General features: G+C 31.9%; 1 protein-coding gene across 11 annotated transcripts in view; it reads left to right on the forward strand.

Annotated features, from left to right (window-relative positions):
• Nucleotides 1–20963, forward strand: part of USP25 (ubiquitin specific peptidase 25) — a 191640-nt gene that overhangs the window by 76544 nt on the left and 94133 nt on the right. For all 11 annotated transcript variants that reach the window (XM_074300458.1, XM_074300453.1, XM_074300456.1 and 8 more), the window contains 2 exons: nucleotides 16526–16612; nucleotides 20508–20645. In XM_074300458.1, coding sequence (XP_074156559.1) covers nucleotides 16526–16612; nucleotides 20508–20645 — 225 coding nt within the window. The remainder of the gene's footprint in view (nucleotides 1–16525; nucleotides 16613–20507; nucleotides 20646–20963) is intronic.

Below are 20963 nucleotides of genomic sequence, written 5' to 3' on the forward strand. Positions count from 1 at the left end.
AGGGAATTAGAGGAAACTTGGATCCTAATCTTAAATCAGTGGATTATAGATTTGGAGCTAAAAGGAACTTCAAAAATTATCTATTCCCAACCCTCTCATATGAGAAGGAGAAAGGAGATTATTCTATGATATTATTTGCCCTTTTCCTTAAGTTTTTATACTCATTTATCTAGTATTGATAATTTCCTTGCACTGAATTTGCAATAATGATAAATGGTCAAATCTCCCTCTCTTACTATAGAGTACATATATCTAAGAAAAATCACCTAAAGATGGAAAGCTAATGATTCCATTGCTAGTCAAGAATTGTCCAAAATGTAACCGTAGGATCATAGTATAACAACAATAACAAAAAATTGCTAAGTCTAATTCCTAGGCTAATTTATCCTTTGGATAAATTTTTAAACATTTTATGATATGTTGCATGGTACAAGGTCATTTTTACACCATTTCATCTTTTTTAATTTCTATAAATTCAAAACAGTTTTTCTTATTGTTATATCAATATATTTATTACAATTTCCTATTTCCTCAATGGGAACAATCCTTCCAGATTCATTGGAATTTTAAAGTCCTCCAAACAAGGGAAATTGATTTTTTAAAGTCTCATGAAAAGATGATAACCTTACAGGCTTGCCCAAGACTTGTCTGATATTAGTTAGTTTAGTTAGTATAGTTTTGAACAAAAAAAATTTTTGATCATCAAAATTCTAGTCTTTGCTTTGCCCTAGGCAAATATCTTTTCTTCTTATAGAATTAGTGGTAACTTTTTTTAAGTTGTCCTTTTAGCTGTTTTTTCTACTTGAAGAAACTTATGCCATACTGTGGAAGAATCAGTAATAACTCTCCTCCTAAACACGTGTGTCTGAATGACTTTGCTTGTTTTCTGAGGATTGATTAAGCAATTTTACAGCAAAATTTCTTTGTTCTTGGCATTATTTTTCATTTTAACCTGATTTTCCTTTGTGTTTTAATGCCACAGATTCTTGTTTTCATAGTGAACTTAGAATTATCCTGAAATGCTTAATTTTTCCATGCCAACATTCATTTCAGTATCAATATATCATTGCATACATTTTAAGATCTACAAGTTTTGCAACTGTTTGGACATGTATACACATATTGTATTTAATTTATACTTTAACATATTTAACATGTATTGATTGGTCAACCTGCCATGGGGGGGGGGGGAAAGGAGGGAAAAAATTAGAACAAAAGGTTTGGCAATCATCAATGCTGTAAAATTACCCATGAATATATCTGGCAAATAAAAACTATTTTTAAAAAAGATTTATAAGTTTTGTTTATTTCCTTGGAGTATTATTCATTCGTTTAAAAGAGAAAAAAAAAAACCTGGGGCAGCTTGGTAGAACAGTGGATAGAGCACCAGCCCTGAAGTCAGGAGGACCTGTGTTCAAATCTGGTCTCAGATACTTAACATTTCCTAGCTGGGTGACCCTGGACAAGTCACTTAACTTCCAATTGCCTTAGCAAAAAAACAAAACAAAACAAAAAAACCATCACAGAATTAGTAGAGCAGACAGAGACAAGTAAAACAGTATTTTGAGAATGGACTCAGAAATATGCCATGTGAGGCTACCTTAAAGTCAGAATTACCTGCATTATAACTAGAGTAAACTTTAAGTTTCTGTTTCTTATTTTGATTTTCTTATCTGGCTCTTCTCCTATCAGACCTCAGATTTTTTAATTTTATTTTTTCGTTAGTTTTTTCCATTTATACACATGCTTGTCTGAGAAAACTTAAGTTCTTCAGTTGTAGACAGGAACTGCTTTTAGGAACTTCACAGTTACAAGTAAACAATTGCCCAAGATCTAGAATTTTTTTGAAAAAGGGAGTGTTCAATGTCTTCACTCTAATTTGGTTATAAGATTTAAAACCATTCTTCCCTGCTTTTAATATGATGAAGATAACTTCTGAGAAGATGGATGGGCAATTGTCATATCAAAGAAAACAACATTGTTGTAAGCAGCGTCCATCTTGCTTAAGCTTTTTATTGTTAAAGATTTGGAATTTCATGATATGCTTTATGTTCATAACTGATGTGGTTGAAGAATTGGTATTAAATTTATGGCATCAGCAGAACAGGAAATGAGATGTATTTTATGTGTTTCAGTAAAGGGATGACCTATTCTTATTTTACAGAGAATGGAAAATGAAAGTCTTGTACCCTTTGTATTCCAAAATAGGGTCTTGAATTTTGTGTAATTTTCATTAATGTAACACCAGCTGTGTGACCATAGGCAAGTTATTTGCCTCACCCCCAAGTGCTAAAAATTAAAAATGAGACCAATAAAATTTAGTGTTAAAAAAACCCCTTAAATTAGTAAATAAAACTAAGAACTAGTTTTATGGGGGAAAACCCCCAACAAAATAAATAAATGATTGCTTCATTTGATTTTTTTTTTTAAAGAAAGAAGAAAACCAAATCTCTAGTATTAAAAATTCAAAGGGTGAATGTAACATTCACAAAAATGAAATTAAAGTTATTATTAAGAGTTATGTTGCCAATAATATGCCAAAAATTTAACAACTTAGGTAAAATGGAAGAATATTCATGAAAATATAAATTGCCTAGATTAGGCAAAAGAGGAAATAGAATATCTAGATAGATCTTTTAAGAAAAAAGAAATTGAACAGTCTAGGGATGAACTTAAGAAAAAAGTATCAAGATTAGATAAATTTACAACTGAATTCTATCAGACCCATTACTTGGCATAAATAGGCAAAGAAGTGATGCTACCAAACTTATTTTATGGAACATATATGATAATGATACTTAAGCCAACAAAAGTAAAAACAGCAAGATGCTATCCATCTTCAAAGAAATAGATGACAAGTAGAAATAAACATAGGTACAATCTTATGTATATGTGTATGTTTCTAGTTTTTCATGTATATCTATATATCTCCATACTTATATTATTTTATGGGAGGGAAAAATGAAATAAAAAGTATATACTAGAGAGAAAGGGAAACTAATGAGGAAACAAAAAAAAAAATCCAAGCACCTTTGAAAACAACATGCAGTATTAATTATATAGGTTTTTTTTTTTTGAAATGGAAATATATTGCTTTATATTATCTTGTCCTTATATTGTCCTGTCTTATGGTATGCTGTCTACTTGGCAATGATTTTTTTTTCTTTTCTCATTTTGTATGTATTTAAGTTTAAAGTAATAAATTTATTGTATAATATGGAGTTAAAAAGGAGAAAGAAAATTGTAGACCAATTTCGTTAATGAATATGAATGCAAAAATCCTAATGAAATTACTAGCTAAAAGATTATAACAATATATTTAAAAGATTGCATATTTTGATCAAGTGAGATTTATACCAGGAATGCAAGAATGAAGAAAATCTATTAATTGATTATATCAATTATTGCTTGTATGAATAATTAATTATATCAATAAAATAAAAAAAATCAGTATTAAGAGATGTATGCAGGATTAATTTGATAAAAATGACAACTTTACCTAAACTAATTTATAATTTTCAATGCCATCCTAATTAAATTATTTTTTAAAATTGCTTTTCTGAATCAGAAAAAATTATAACAGAATTTTTTTTGGAAGAACAGAACGTCAAGAACTTCAAAGGAACTAATGAAAAAATGTAAAGAAAGGAGATTTACCAGTACCAAATTTTAAACTATATTATAATGCAGTAATTATCAAAATTATTTGATACTGGCTAAGAAATAAAATAAATTGAACCATAGCTCAATGAAGAGAGTACATATAGGATTTGCAGCAGCAAATTAATGTAATAACCTTTTATTTAACAATGTAAAGACTTAAGAATTATTTAGTTAAAATTGTTAGGAAAACTGAAAAGTAGTCTAACAGAAATTGGGCATAGACCAATATTTTATACCATTTACCAAGATAAGGTTAAAATGGATACATGACCTTGATATAAAAAGAGATGTAACTTATTGGACTTAAGAATAAGCAAACAATTCTAGAATAAACAGATAAAGACAGCTGAGTGAAATATAAAATGGATAATTTGATTACATTAAGTTAAATTTTTTTTTACTTATTACTCTAATAACAGGATATATGAACGAATAAAAAAGGAAAAAAGAAATTTACATGACAACTTTGTTATAAATTTGTTATAAAGTAGCAAGTTTTACATAATAAATTTTCAGTTGCATGTGTAATCATTTTTTATTATAATTTTAAGAAAATCTTGTTTTATTCCCTAAATTGAAAATAAAAATTAAAAGAAATGTAACTAAGGTCAGAAGGAAAACAAACAAACAAAAATGGGGGGGGGGATTTTATACCTTTTGTCAGATAGAAGGTCTTACACCTCAAATATATCCATAACTTTGTCAAATTTATAAGGACTTGAGTCATTCTTCAGTTGATATATGATCAAAGGCTATGAATAGGTAGTTTTCCAATAGAAGAATCAAAACAGTCTTAGGAAAAATGCTCTGAATTATTGTTGACTAGAGAAATGCAAATTAAAATAGCTTAAGATATCATAAACCTATGAGGTTGGCTAAAATAATTGAAGGAGAAAACAGCAATATTATTTGAGTAAATTGTCATTTTTTAAATATTATAAATATTCTAATTAATAATAAAGGACATATGAGGGAAGAAAAAAAGAAAAAAATTACATGATAACTTATAAATTTAAAAGGAGTAGCAAATGCATAATAGATTTGCATTTTTATGTGTAATCATCTTTTTTAAATTTTGCTTTTATGGAAATTTTGTTTATTACCTAAATTTAAAAAAAAATTTAAAAAGAAAACACAAAAAGAAGCTAGCAATCAGAATATAGTAACAAATTTGTATTTCTCCAATCTCCAATTCTTAAGCAAAAACTTCTTTTCCCTACTACCGCTCCATCCACCCTTTCCCCCTCTCGTTCTGTTTTACGACTCTCCATTGCTTTTCTCTGCTAACTTTTTTCCACTTTGTTCTTTAGAACCTTTGCCTTTTTATTAACAAAGTCCCTTTTATGCACAGTTTGATACTTTGGAAAGAGTGATAGATTTGGGGTAAAGACCTTAGATTGGATCCCCAGCTCTACCTCAGCTCTTCCCTAAGCGCTGTATGGCTATTACTTAATTTCTGTGGACATTAAATTATTCATCTGTACACTGAGAAAGTCAAACTAAAGAACCTACAACTTCATCATCCAATGATCTTTTTCTCATACTCTTTCTGGCTTTTCAAACTCTGCAGAAACCTGATTTTCTCCCAAAGAAACCTAATCCTTTGCTACAATCTAAGCCTGACAGTTCCTTTATTCACACTCCTTGTTACACAATGATTGGAGAAGGACTGTGAAGTTCACTCCATCTATTTGCTTCCTTGTCCAAACATTTTTCCCCTTTCCTCAGTGAATTCAGTACCTGGGTTACTCACAGTCTTTGTGTTATCACCACCTTTGTTAATTATTCATTCTTAATGTTGATGATTTTTCACTCACCCTTATATTAAAATGCATCAACTTTTTAAACTCCTGTGACCTCCATCTACACTTTACATTTTTGTTACCCATTGGAGATGTCATCCCTACTGTTCTTCCTCCAAAAGTAAAAAAATCTAAAATGTCCTTTTTTTCACATTCTCCTGTCTTTCTTCTGCAATCTCCTCTCTATCTTCCTTTTCCCACTGCTCACTCCTAAACCTTTTATAATTCCTGACTTTTTGAAAACATGTGAGCTTGTAGTGTTCTCTTTTAGACTGTGATTGAGATGGCAATAAAGTTTTGGACTAACTTTTTCCCCTTCGTAGCCATGACTTTATGTTAACCAGTTAAACAAGTATTGCCCATCAGTCCAACTTGGCTTCTACTTCTGATGTTCATTTTGGACTCATTCTCAATCCTTAATCTTTGCCTATTACCCTTCTGCATTTATACATCTAAGCTGCTAGGTCTCATTTATAAATTTTATTTTTTAATATCAAACACAAGCATTTCAGTACACAAATAAAAAAGGTTGTATTTGAATTTGAATTCTTATGTGTATTTCAAAAGTATATTAAATTTAAAATAGTAGCATTTTCATTTTTAAAATTTTTCATTTAAAACGTAAAAATTCATAGTAAGTAATATAAGCATGTTTGTGTAATTGGAGAAGAGGAGGAGGAGGAGGAAGAAGAAGAGGAGGAGGAGGAGGAAGGTGGAAATTCTGGACTCCAGAATTGAGAAGAGATCTTTGGCAAAACTCTTGGCAGTTTGCCTGCTTCTTTCACTTCTTCCCCCTAAAGACCAAGGACTCTTACTCATCCTGACTCTGGCCTATCCTGAGGCCTCCAGAGAGCTTGCTTGGATGTAACACCTTATTCTTTACCAAAACCCACTTCAAAAGAGATCCCATTTTAAATTCCCATGTCCTCTCACAGATTCCTTGCTATTATTCTGACTTTCTTTTATCCTCTTTTCTTGGCTACTTGGCTCATTCCCTACTGCCTGCAAAGATATGGATATCTCCCCCATCCTTGAAAACACTGTTTCTTGATCCTTCCAGCTCTGTTAATTATTCTCCTAACATCATCTTTCCTATATTTTGTTAAATTCAACTATTTGAATAAGTAGGTTCAATAGGTTCAAATAGGTCCATTTTCTCTCTTCTTGATCCTCTACATCCAATTACCAATTCTACCATTTCAGCAAAACTGCTTTCTCCAAAGTCACCATTGATCTCTTAATTGCCAAGTTTAGTTCTTCCTGTCCTGATCCAACCTCTCCTCTCACTTCCAGTTTCACATCTCCAAATGTCTTTTTAGATATCTTGAACTGGATATTCAGTTAAGCTCAGCATGTTTAAAATTAAACTCATTATTTTTCTCCTTAATATACACTCCTCCCTCATTCCTATTATTGTCAAAGATAATACCATTTTCCCAGTCTCTCGGGCTCACAACCTGAGCTTAGCTCACCACTATCTCTTACTTTGTATTCATTCAGTTATTCAATAGACAAGGTCTATTAATTTCACCTCTACAACTTTCATATCCTCCCTTTTCTCTTCTGACACTGCCACCACTCTAGTTCAGGTATTCATTATTTCATACCCAGACAGTTGCAGTAATCTGTTGGTGGAACTGCCTGTCTCAACTTCCCCCACATCAGACCTTCCTTTATTCTGTCATCACAGTGATTTTCTTTGAGTTTGGATTCAGTCTTGGCACACATGCACACCCTCCATCCCTCAGCTGTTCAGTAAACTCCATTATCTCCCTATGACCTTTCAAATCAAGTATAAAATTTTCTTTTTAGTTTTTAAAGCCCAATTCCCCTATCCCTCAAGTCTTCTTAAACCTTACTTTCTGCTATATATTTTTGGATACAGTGACACTGGTTTCCTGTTTATTCCATGAAAAAAATACTCCAACTCCAAAATCATTTTCTCTGATTTTCCATCATGCCTGGAATACTCTCCCTTCTTATTTCTGCCTATTGGCTTCTTTGGCTTCCTTCAAGTCTCAACTAAAATCCCATCATCTATAGGAAGTCTTTACCAACCTTCTTATTTCAGTGCCTCCCTCTTTATTTCCTTTATAGATATTTGTACATATTTATTCTTTGCTTGTTTCCTACATTAAATTTCTTTCCTTGAAGTCAGAGACTGAACTTTTGTCTCTTTTTTTCTGTCTCCAGCTTAGCACACTACGTCTTCCTTCTTGCCCTCTGCTATAAAAAATGGCCACCATTTGACACAAAGGGGTGTGTGTGTGTGTGTGTGTGTGTGTGTGTGTGTGTGTGTGTGTGTAAGTAAAATTATATTGTTTGTATTTCTGTTAGTCTTTTTCCTCTGGAGGCAGACTTTTTTTTTCATAGGATCTTTGTGTTTACTTTGGGCATTTGTAATATTCAAAATTACTTGGATGTTCATAACTTTAAAAACAATATTTAGTAACACAATATTCTTTTTTCAGCTCTTTTTTTCTTAATTATTTCATGCAAATGTAGCCATACTTTTTTAAATCAATGAGTTTGTTATTTTTTATAACAGTAATATTCCATCACAATCATATGCCACAACATGTTTAACCATTCCCTAATAGACAAATATCCTCACAATTTCCAGTACTTTGCCATCACAAAGTGGTAGTATAAATATTTTAAAACATAATTGATTCTTACAATTACAAAATATTTTTCATACAAATAAAGTCAAATCTAAACAATTGGAATAATACTAATTGCTAATGGGGGGGTCATGCCAATATAATAAAAATGTCAGTGCTGCATAAATTAATTTGCTTGTTCAGTGCCATACCAATCAATTTATAAATATAATTTTATATAGTTGAATAAAATAACAAAAATATTTGGAAAAACAAAATATCAAAAATATTAAGCAAATAAATGCAAAAAATGTAAAGGAAAGTGGCCAAGTCACACCAGATTTCAAACTATATTATAAAGCAGCAGCCATCAAAACTATCAAGTACTGACAGAAATAAAATGGTAGATCAGTGGAATAGATCACATATATAAGAAACAGTAGTAAATGGTGATAGTAATCTGGTGTTTGATAAATCCAAAGACCCTAGCTTTTAGGAAAGAAATCATTATTTGGAAAAAACTGCTGGAAAACCTGAAAACCAATATGACAGAAACTAGACCGACATCTTATACTCTAGAACAAGGTAAGTTCAAAATGGGTACTTGATTTATATATAATGATTCTACAAGCAAATTAGGAGAGTAAGGAATAGTTTATCTGTCAGATATATGGATAAGGGAAGAGTTTATGACCTAACAACTGTTAGAGAACATTCTGAGAATCAAATGGATAATTTTAACCATATTAAATTTAAAAGTTTTTGCACAAGCAAGATTAGAAGAAAATCAAAAACTGGGAAATAATTTTTACTGACCTAATTTCTCAAATATGGAGAACTGAGTCAAATTTATAAGAATACCACTTTCCTCTTAATAAATGGTCAAAGCATTTGAGCATGCAATTTTCAGATGAAGAATTCAAAGCTACATAGTCATATGAAAAAAAATGCTCTAAATCACTGTTGCTTGGAGAAATGCACACTAAAAACAATTTTGAGTTATTACCTCACAACTGTCAGATTGGCTAATAATATTACAGAAAAAGCAAATGATACAAATGAGAGGATATGGGAAAATTGAGACATTAATGCATTGTTGGTAGACTTGTAAACTGATCCAAGCATTCTGGAGAGCAATTTGGAACGATGCACAAAGGCCAATCAAACCATATATCCTTTGATCCAATAATATACTACTAGTAGGTCTATGTCCCAGAGATCATTAAAAAGGAAAAAAGGCCTCCATGTGCAAAAATATTTACAGTCTCTCCTTTTGCAGTGGCAAAGAATTAGATATCAAAGGGATAAAATAGGAAATAACTAAATAAGTTGTGGTATATGAATATAATGGAATGCTGTTGTACCATAAGAAATGATGAGTAAGTGGATTTCAAAAAAATCTGGAAAGACTTGCATGAAGTGATACAGAGTAAACATTGTATACAATAATAGCAAGATAATATCATGATAGCCATGACAGACTTAGCTCTTCTCAGCAATACTGTTGGTAACATTGTGTAATGATCAACTATGATTGACTTAGATCTTCTTAGTCATCCAATGATCCATAAGTTCAAAAGACTCATGATGGAAATTGTATCCAGAGAAAAAACTATGTGTTTTTTTCCTCTTCTGATTCTTTCACAACATGATAATATTAATATATTAATATGTTTTGCGTACTGCAAATATATAAGCTACATCAAATTGATTGCCATCTCAGGTTGACAGGAGGGAAGTAAGGAAGGTAAAAAAATTGGAACTCAAAATGAAAAATGAATTCTAAGAAAAGAATAAATTGGTTCTTTTCTTTTTACCCTCATCAATCATCTTTGGAAACAGACCTAATAGTGGTATTGCTGTCAAAGGTTATAAGCAGTTTAATAGCTCTTTGAATATCATGTTAGATTGTAGTCCAGAGTGGTTGGTTTAGATAACAGTTGTACCAAAAGTTAGTGTCCCAATTTTTTCATATTTCCTCCTCTGTTTTACCCTCCTATCATTTTAGCTAATCTGAAAGGTGTAAAGTGATAACTCAAGGTTTTTAAATTTGAGTTTCTCTAATAATAATTCAGGTCTTTTTATATGATTACAAATTGTTTTGCTTTCTTCATTGGAAAACTGCCTGTTTCTATCCTTTGACTATCAATATCAGCTTGCTATTGTTATCAGATTTTGGTGCCAAAGTGTGGAGAGAATGATAACTCAGGTCCTCCTTACTATTATTTTATAAACTCTGTCTAACCTCAAGTTACTTTTCTCTGCCCCTTAAACTGTGATTAGGGCCACACTATCCTTGGAACAACTCTTGATTTTGGGGATTCCTTTCTTCTAGAGCAGCAAACTGCAGCTCTTTTCTCTTCCAAGAAACAGAAATTAGGGCTGGGCCTCTGTTTTCTGCAAATGCTCACAGCTAACAGAGTCTCCCCTCCTCTGCTACCCCATACACAAAGTATGTACTTGATCCTTTCCACCCACATCCACAACTTTGCACCAGTCAGTACAGCTGAGCCTGGTGTCTTGCCACAGTGGAAAGTCCTTCAATTTCCCCTATTTAGTTTTCCATGAAGTGAAAGTTGTGGTGAAGGCTGCCCCCACAGTTTGCTATAAAATGATTTAAAGTGGAGTTTGCCTAGAGGTGTTTACACTCACTTGGGTAGAAATTCTGTCCCTGGAGCTCAAGTCTTTTCTGAGGTCTTCTCAAGTTATCTTACATTGTTTCACCCAGACTTTTATTTTCTTATGTCTCTCCTACCTATTTATGCCTTTCTTACCTTGTGGTAGGAAAATATATGTGCTATTCTGAATTTGTTTTTATTGTTCTGTGTGTTCTCACACTTGCTGTTCCTTGAATTGAAATTACTATACTTTTTTCACTATGGTATTTTCTTTTCTTTTCTTTCTTTCTGTCTTTCTTTTTTTTTCCCTGAGGCAATTGGGGTTAAGTGATTTGCCCAGAGTTACACAGCTTCACTGTTGTATTTTTATGCAACCTTCCACTTTAATAAATGGCTGCTGGTTGCCTTTTTTAAAGTTGTCTTTTAAATTTGTATCCATTTGGTTTTCTAAACATTCCCTTTTCTCCCATTTCTACTTAGTGTGATCTTGCCTGGAATACCATAGTCTATTTTTATGGCAATGTGTCATCTCTAGTCATCCTTCCAGTACTACTTGGACTTTATATTCCCCACATTCATTCATCAGTGTGGTTGAATCATAATACTCCTGGTTCCCCATTGCCACCTTAAACTTTCCTTTTATATCTTCATTCAGTTTTTTGAGATTCTTTCTTTAGTTTGTATCACCCTTTCAGGATTCTGATAGCTGTTACTCCCATTCATTGTTTCCTTTTTCAGTGAATATAATGCCATGATTTTAATCTCCTCTACAATTCATATCTTCATACCAGGGGACTTGAATCATATATATTGATGTATCTTCAAAAAATTCCTCAGTATTCTCACTTTTCATGCCTTCTATTACACCTAAGGTACATTACACATAGAGATGTTCATAACCTCTCTTGGCATAAATCATGAATGTTCTTCCTCTACATTCATGAACTTTGAAATTTCTTCATTTGATCATAATCTATTTTTAGCCCCCCCTTTCTTGTGTCTTATAACCCCTAGTCTTATTTTTTGTCCTCATAGTGACTTCTGATAACATTTCTTATTTTCATTTTTTATTATGTCAACTTTTTTTGTTTATCTCATAGAATTATTAACTCCACTTACCAATTCTAATTTTTAAGGAATTATTTTCTTTTTTGAGCGTCTGTTTCCATTTGGCCAATTCTACAACGAATTATCTTCATCAAATTTTTGTGCCTCTTTTTACCATTTAGCCAATTTTTTTTAGGTGTTACTTTCTTTAGCTGCTTTTTTTTTTTTTAACAAAAGCTGCTAATTTTCTTTAAGTAATTTTATTACAACACCCTTATTTCTTTTCTCAATTTTTCTTCTACCCCTTTGATCTCTTTCTTTAGTGCTTTAGGAATTTTTGTTGGGCTTGTGTCTAATTTGTATTTTTTTTGAGCCTTTACTTGTAGCTATTTTCTACTCTGCTGTTAGTCTTCCCTATCACCATAGTAGCTTTTTATGATCAAGTCATTTTTGTTGTCATCATTATTTATTTTTCTAGTTTATTTTTTGACTTTAACTTTTATGTTAAAGTTGGTCTCTTCTCACCTGGTATGGGAGATTCTCAACTTCAGACTTTATGCTGCTATTTTCAGAGCTAGTTTTGGAGGTCTGCAAGTTTTCAGTGCTTCTAGAATAGTGTAATATAAGGAGAGATGTGGTCACTATTCTCCTAGTGTATACGTTGGTCTTTACCCCAGAAGAACTCTTGCTTCTCTGCAGCCACAAGTCCTAGTGCTATTCTCATCCCTGCAATCATATATAGGCAGTGCAGCAGGCTTTTGTCAGCTTCCCATCTCCTGCAATCTCTTTCTGACCAGTTGCCCTATCCTTTTAGCCTTTTCCAAGTTAAGACTTCCCCAGCTGTCACAACTGCAAAGTCTACCACTGGTGTTGCTGCTTTGTGTGCCCCTGATTGGCTCCTATCATAGAGGAGCTCTCCTGCTAACCTCATAAGTTGTTTTGGTCTAGAAAAAATTATCTTTTTAACCTTTTATTGGCTTTGCCACTTTGGAATTCAATTTCATACATTATTTTAATGTTGTTTGAAGAGTGATGTTAAGAAAGTTCAGCTGGATTGCTGCATTTGTTCTGTTATCTTAGCCCTTCTCATTATGATTTCCAGTCTCTCTATCACTCAGTTCTTTCCCAAGCCATTACTCCTTAATTGGTTACTCTATTCCCTTTACCATTTTGACTCCTTGGTGAACCAGCTCAACTTTGAACTATCTTATACATTGAAGTTCTTTTCTCCCCTATCCTATCGCTAATCATAATTTGCTAAATCAGTGTTGAATGACTTCTGCCATATATAGTCTTTTGCATCTATTTACATGTTGCTGATAAAATCATGAAATTTTGCTGAGGGGGATCAATACATATTTTTAACATATATGTAAACTGTTTACAGATCCAAGTAATCCCATCCTAACCATCTTTTCTAGAAGATTGTCTTCTCTATTATCCCCATTTTCTCACTAATATTCACTAACTTCCTGCTTATTGCTTCCTACTGCCTACAGATAATGCTCATATCTTCCCAGTTCTTCCAAAACAGCTATTACAAGAACTATCATTTGATTTGTTCCTCATACTATCTCTTCTACAGCTCACTTCTCTTTTGTGGCAACTCCTTGTACCTCTACCTCTCTTAATGCTGCCGTTTAGCTTGTAATTTAATCATTCAACTGCAACTACTTTCTTCAAAGTTGCCAGTTATTTATTAATTATAAAATGTGTTTTTTCTTGATCCTTATCCTTCTTGGCCTCTTTTAACCTTTGACATTGTTGATCATACTCTCCTTTTTACTTTCTTTTCTCTAGATTTTTATGATGCTTCCCTTTCAGGGTTCTCTTGCTCCTTGTCTCACTACTCTTATGCATTCTCTTTTGCTGTATCTTTATCTAGATTGCCTCTGCTAATCATGGTATTCGTCCTCTTATTTCTCTGATCTATATTATTCCATTTACTGATCTTATCAGCTTACATGAATTCAACTATAATCTCTGCAGATTTTAAGATTTATTTATCCAACTCTAATCTCTCTCCTGCCCTCTAGATTTAACTTTTGTGTCTTAGTTACTATGTCCCACTTCTGCAACAAATTTTTCCTAATCCCTTGATGTTAGTGCCTTCCCCAATCCCTTAAATCACCTCAGTTATCTTGTTAGTACATAGTTTTTTATTTATTTTGTTCTGTGTTTTCTTCATTAAAATGTAATACTGTAAGGGCAAGACATTTTTTCCTTTTTTTAACTGAAAGTCACAACTTCACATGGCATGGTTAGTAACAATTTATTTACCAGAGAAAGTCACATGCATGCCAAAACTCCTTATATATAACTAGAGGAACTCTCAGTACAGGCAAACCTCTAGGTATTTGGGTTACAGAGAAAATGGAAAGATGCCAAAAGAAATGAAGCATGGCTGAGGTCCTTCTTGGTACCTGCTAGACCATGAAGTTAGGATGATTTCACTTTCTATGAAAACCAGTTGTCTATGTTAGACTGGCTGGAGCTGTCTGGGCTTCAAGAGCACTGAGAGTTTAGTAGAATTCAGTTACAAAGGATTAGTGTTATGTTTGTACTGGGGGCTTCATCTCTGGAAAATAGGGAAATTTTTAAAAGTTTCAAAGTTCAGAGTGGGGCCTCTACATTTTTTTTTTTGTCTCTAGGGCTTACCACAGTACTTAGCATATAATAGACATTTCACAAATGCTTATTGACTGACTAATGTCCAGTAGAAATTATTTTATGTATTTGTATATGTGAAATCTAGTACAATTAATTCTGAGCATACAATTGAGGCTTACAATCTGGCCAGAGCTATGAGACTTAGACATATAAAAGAAAAAGAAAATGACTAGAAGGCAATGCAAAAGACTGAATGTTTTATATTTAATTTTTATATAATTTATATAAATTTATATAATTTAATTTATCCTTAAAGGCAGAAACAGTTTCATTTTTGTCTTTTTATCTTCAGTCACTAGTTTAATGAAATCTGATATAATTTCTTAATGCTCATTGAATACTAAAATCTATAGTGTAGTCTTAAAGCAACAAGAATCATAAAAAGAAATAAGATTGTAATATATGGAAACTTCAGGGACTTATGGTGAAAGAGGAGATATGCAAAGTATTTATAATATGACTAAAGATATAGAGGCAAGACTAAGTCTGTAGTGTTTGAGTGATAGGAAAAAGAATGAGTAAGTAAAAAGTTTGTCAGATGATTTACTCAGCTTTTTTACTTGAATAGTATCTATCTTCAAATAATTAAAAAAAATAATTGGGGAATGTCCATATATAAAATCCATTTTGCCTTAATAATTAGAGCAGTTGCTCAAAGTGTGCCAATCAAATTTATATTGAGTTATTTTATACCCTTTAACTTAGTATTAAGGTATTTCTTTGTGAAGTATAAGGAAAGTCTTTCTTGAAAACCAAGGAAGGTTTTCATCCAAAAGGCAAAAAAAGAAGAAATACAATAAAAAATAATAGATTCAGACTCCGCTAATTTAGACTAAACTTTATTTTTTATCATGTAAGCAAAGGGTTTATTTAGCAAGCTGCTTACAGAGTCTTGTCATTTTCTTTGTTTGGATGGTTTTTAATCTAACATACTTTCTTTATATGCATGCTTATTTATCCCCTCAGTGAACTTTGGTTTTTTCAAGTATAATTTTCCCTTATAGGAATTATGTTGCCTTTCAACCAGGAGAAGTTGTATTGTTAATGTAAACTTTTTCTTTTTTAAGTTAGTTACCATACGAACTTTTAAAGTAGGAATTTAATACTTTTCAAAATTTTATTTATCAGAATTTTTGTTAATACGGATTCTGTCCTTCAATATAAATATACTAAAAATTAATGAAGTTTTACCCTAAAGGCTACTTGGTTCTATATTTCTATGGTTGTAGCAGATGGTATAGGAGTATTTTGGCATAATGTATATGTATACCTTTAAGTTATATATGATCCAGTGTATAATTTGTATAGTGTTTTGTATATTTTTGTGGTAAAAGATAATATTGGTATCAGTTATTATTATTAAAAATAATACTAATAGTCTTTTTGCAGAGAGATTAAAAAGAAATTTCCCTGTCAATCCAATCCAATCCAATAAATATTAAATACATGTTAGATACTATGCTGAGGACTGGTAAAACAATTAATTTTTAAAAAATAATCCCTGCCTTCAAGGAGCTTACAGCACAAAAGGAGGCAAGAAAGCTGGGTGGTAAAGGGAAGGGGCACTAGGGTATATTCAGTATGTGGACATCTTATTTTTTGTTCCATGGAGTTAAAACCAGATAGGGGTTCAGAAGCAAAGTAGAGTAATCTGAGAGTTCAATTTCTGTTCTCTATAAAGGAAGACATTGGGAGGCATTTGATCTTTAACCCTCCAAACAGGTTCAAAGCTAGAGTTAACAGCTTGCTGGGGAGTTTAGAAGGGATGTGATCATCTTGAAAGTCCCAGAAAAAATTGTATCTTCTATAAGAAGAATTTTACAATTTTCATTAATTCTAGTACTTTCCTTTTTGTATTATCTTCAACTTATCCTTTATATACTTGTTTGAAATATTTATATACTATGTTTCCCCCATTAAACTGAACTTTTTGAGAACAGGTATTTTTTTTTCCTTTGTGTCTCCAGTGTTTTAGCACAGTTGTCTAGAACACAGTACTTAATATATACTTGTTGACTGTCTGATTAGAAAACATATCATTAAGAATGAATTCTAATTTTTAACTTATGTTAGTAGTTTTATTTTTCCTCCCTTAAAAATGTTAAATCTCATTTCTTTTCAGTCATTATTTAATCTTCTGGAATTTCGAAGATTAGTACTGAATTACAATCCTCCTGCAAGTGCTCAAGATTTACCCAGAAACCAAAAGGTAAAATTATATAAATGCTTTCCCCTGATGCTTATCTATACAATTGTAGTCATTTCTCATTCATGAGCTAATTCCAGAGTCTGTATGTAAACTATTAATTATAACATTGTCAATTTGCTAGCTTTGACTTCCTTTTCATTAGAAGACTGAACAGGTTGAATAGTACATAGAAGCTGAGACTTTTTTTTGGCAATTTGTTGCATGGGACAGACTTGTATCTTGCAGTTATAAGATTTTCAGTCATCACTAAAAGAAATCAAATTCCTTTCTTATTTGTATAGACTTTATATACATAGTTGTGGCCACAACAGAGTGCATGAAGAATTGGAAAGGGGGTTAAGCTGTTGGAATAATTTTCTAAACTAATCAGCAAAATAAACAGCAGACTTTCCTTTTTCCTTTGCTATCCTATGTGTCCATTTATTTCTTCCATCACAAAAGTTCCAACAAAGTCTGTAGTAACAGGAGGCATCCACTATGCAAAACTAAAGAGTTGATGGAGCAACTAAAGAGCTTTTCTTGAGATGTTGTTCTCACTGCTCCCTAATTGTCTGACTGCATCTATCCATACTCTACTTGGCACATCTCATGTAAAATAACTGACTTTCTCTTACTTGCAAGATCAAATATAAAATCCTTTGTTGGACTTTTAAAACCCTTCATAACTTGGTTCTTTCTTATTTTTTGAATTTTATTCCTTACTCCCCATCACATACTCAAGAGATTCAGGGTCACAGGCCTTCTTGCTTTTTCTCACAAAAGATATTCCCTCTCCCAGTTCCATTGCTTACATGTTCTCCTCCATCTCAGGCTCTTGACTTCCTCCCAATCCCAAGTAAGATACCACCTGCTATAAGAAATCTTGTCCAGTCTTCATAATGTTAGTGCTGTCCCTCCAATTTATTCTGCATATATCTTGTTTGAAGTTCTTTATAAGATGTCTCCCTTTTTAGACTATGAGCTCTTTGAGAGGACTCTTTCCCCTTTTCTGTTCCTCCTCCAACACTTCCCCCACATTTGTCTCCTCCCCTTCACCCCCCCCTTTGTATACCTAGATCTTAGCACAGTGTCTGAAATTTATATAATACTTTTAATAGATGCTTATTGATCTGACTTGAGATGTATGGTCAGTGCTGTGAACATGCCCAGAGAGTTGAGATATGGTGGGATATGATGGGAGGTTGACTTTTAATTTAAATTAGTTGCATCTTAGTCTATAATGTTTATTTGACAGAGAAACTTTTTTGCTGCCGGGGCCTATTTCTGGGATCTTTTTGCCTTGTTTTTCTGATTTGTGTATCAGTCACATTTTTAACAAACGGTGATATAATCAGTGTCTATTTTTTCATTTTCCATTTTTGGATTTGAAAGCATTTTTTGGTTTGAGCTGCTGCTGTCACATCATTATCTCCTAATTTGTTACTATTCTGTGATCTGCCTGAGCATAAATATTTGACTGAGGAATTATTGGTCCATCTCCATTGAGGCATTTTTTTGTCCCTTAAAAACATAATTTATTTTATGATTTGGTGTTTTTTGTGTCTACTAAATCCCAACTTGTCTGCTGAAGAAATATAAAAATCATATAGGCTTATGGCTTTCAAGCTGTCTAGAAGTCTTAGATGATACTGAAGCACATTTTTCATCATATAATTTTAAACTATTTTAAAATTTTTTTAAATAAAATAACCTTTTTTTCACCTTTACTACTAACCTACAAATTATATTTGGTATTTTGAATTGTATGTTTTTTAAAAAATAATTTTTAGTTAACAGATATCTACATTTTATTCTTATAAAAGCCATGAGGATCACTGACATTCTTGAGGAATGGCTTTTGTGTCATAATGCTTGATTTTATAAAAGTTCTATTGGATATTGCATGTGATTTTAGTATAGCGTGTTGACAACTGTAAGACACTGTGAAACAAATATTTAAGTTTGATACATAGCAATGATCATTGATTACACTTATATATTAGTTTCTGATTAAAATAATTAATTATAAAATAATTAAAATAATGAATAATGAATCTTAACCAAGCTTTTTTGCATACATATAATTTAAGACCTTTAAAGTTGTTCAGATATAAGATGTCCTTTGTACTATCTTGCAAAATGATGGAAACACAGCTAAAAAATAAAATAAATAAGCAACTTTAAAAGGCAAATAGAAATTATACAACTTTTAGATAAAAGACAAAGAATATTTTCTCAGATAATTTTAGCTAGTAGGCAGTTGATTATTTAAATAAGATTTTCCTCCTTGAAGAATTAGAACTGGAATTCTCCATCATAAAATATTTTGAGTGATAATAGAAGTGCCAGGGATTGATTTAATTTATATAAGTTATAAAATGAATTATGTATAACTTTATTTATACAAACAAGTTTCAGGGATATTTGGATTCTGCTATGATTAGTTTGGTGGAAACTAAAGATTTGCCATCAAAAAAAGACCTGATTTGAAATTCTGCCTCAAATATACTTTATGGAAAGTTGCTTATTCATTCTATGCCTTAATTTCCTTATTTGTAAAAATTAGGTGGTATGAACTCAAAGGTCTCTATGATCCCTTTTAACCTTAAATTTATGATCCTTATGATCCAGTTCTGGAGAAAATCAATGTTCTTTTCCAGTTCCTTTATACAAAACAGACCAGGGAATGTGAGAACATTTTTTTGTGTCAAGTCTTTTTTCAAATATGGGCCACTGCCAATGTAAAAACTTCCATTGCAAGAGATCAGATGTCTTCCTCAAGGACACACAGCTAGCATGTGACAGAAACAGGTATTCCTGACTCTAAGGCCAATTTTCTATCTCTTCTTCTTGTGACTTTAAGCACATTTATTGTTTTGTACTTTAGTCATAAGTGGTAGCAATACTATCACTTAAAAGATTTTAGAACCTTGAGTTTAAAAAAAAAATTCCATTTCATTTAATTGTCTAAGAGTTTGGCTAGGCAGAAAGAAATAGGGAAGATGCAATACAAAAGGGTGGGGAAATAGCTTGAACAAAAGGGTGGTGATTCAGTTCAGTCAGATAAGAATTTTAAAGTACCTATTTTATATATATATATATATACCATTACCAAAACACAAAGTTAATTACCAGGTGGTGAAATGTTTAGCTATAGTAGTTCATGATTGTCTGCTCAGGTGGTTGTTGGATTGCCATTCATGTCAGCGTATACACGTTTCACACTAGTGAAATACACAGATTATTAAAATCTAATATAGGAACAAGGGTTGTAAAAGGATACATAGTTAGAAAGAATACACAGTTCTCTTTTTTTTAGTTCTTTTTATAAATAAAACTACAGTATAATGTGTGAGAAACAGTAATGCACAAAAAAGTATAATGTAAAGTACAATATAAATTTTAGCACATATACTGATGTTTAGGAGTTGTTAATTCTTTTTTTTTCTCTCAAATTCCCTTTGCCCATGAATTAAAGTCTCCCTTCCCCCTCAAAAAAGTATAGGAAAGATTTAAAAAATTATGAGCTTGAAATTAAGAAAAATCATGAAAGATTTTGGAAGTAGGAGGAGAATTGGGAATCAAGGAAGGGTATATATATATATATATATATATATATATATATGTATATGTATATATGTATATATGTATATATGTACATACATATATATATGTATATAGTAGCATCCTTCATGTAGGAGGAAGCACTCAATTTTTAACAATTACATGTTTGATCTATATGAATTTTTCTTGGATGAACTAAATGGTCCTTGTCCTGCTTTTCCTTATTTGCATATGACAGATAGTTGACTGACAATTTTACCCACTTAATTTTGCAAATGTATTCTTATTCTTTCAAGATGATTATCTCATGAGGACACAATTTTTATTAATCTTTTTTATTTTTGAAATTTAGGAACATCGGAATTTGCCTTTTATGCGTGAGCTGCGGCATCTGTTTGCACTTCTTGTTGGTTCTAAAAGAAAATATGTTGATCCTTCAAGAGCAGTTGATATTCTTAAAGATGCTTTCAAATCGAATGGCTCACAACAGGTAGCTTTTAAAGGGGGATTCATTTATGACTCTACACTTAATCTGATTAAACTCTAAAAACCTAGATTGCACAGATTTTTTTTTCTTTGCTTTATAACTGAGGATTTAGCCCAATGCCTGACATGTAGTAAAAAACATAATGAATGTCTCTTGTCTTGACTTGTCTCTCACATAAATAGGCACATCCACACATTCACACAAAATATGCAGTCTTTGGTGTTCACACACACACACACACACACAGCTGGGAAAAGTTACGTAAGATCCTTTGGTACCTGATATCAATTTAATTATTATTTAAATATATATATATATGTA

This window comes from Sminthopsis crassicaudata, chromosome 3 (genome assembly GCF_048593235.1).
Source record: "Sminthopsis crassicaudata isolate SCR6 chromosome 3, ASM4859323v1, whole genome shotgun sequence".
NCBI classification, from domain to species: domain Eukaryota; kingdom Metazoa; phylum Chordata; class Mammalia; order Dasyuromorphia; family Dasyuridae; genus Sminthopsis; species Sminthopsis crassicaudata.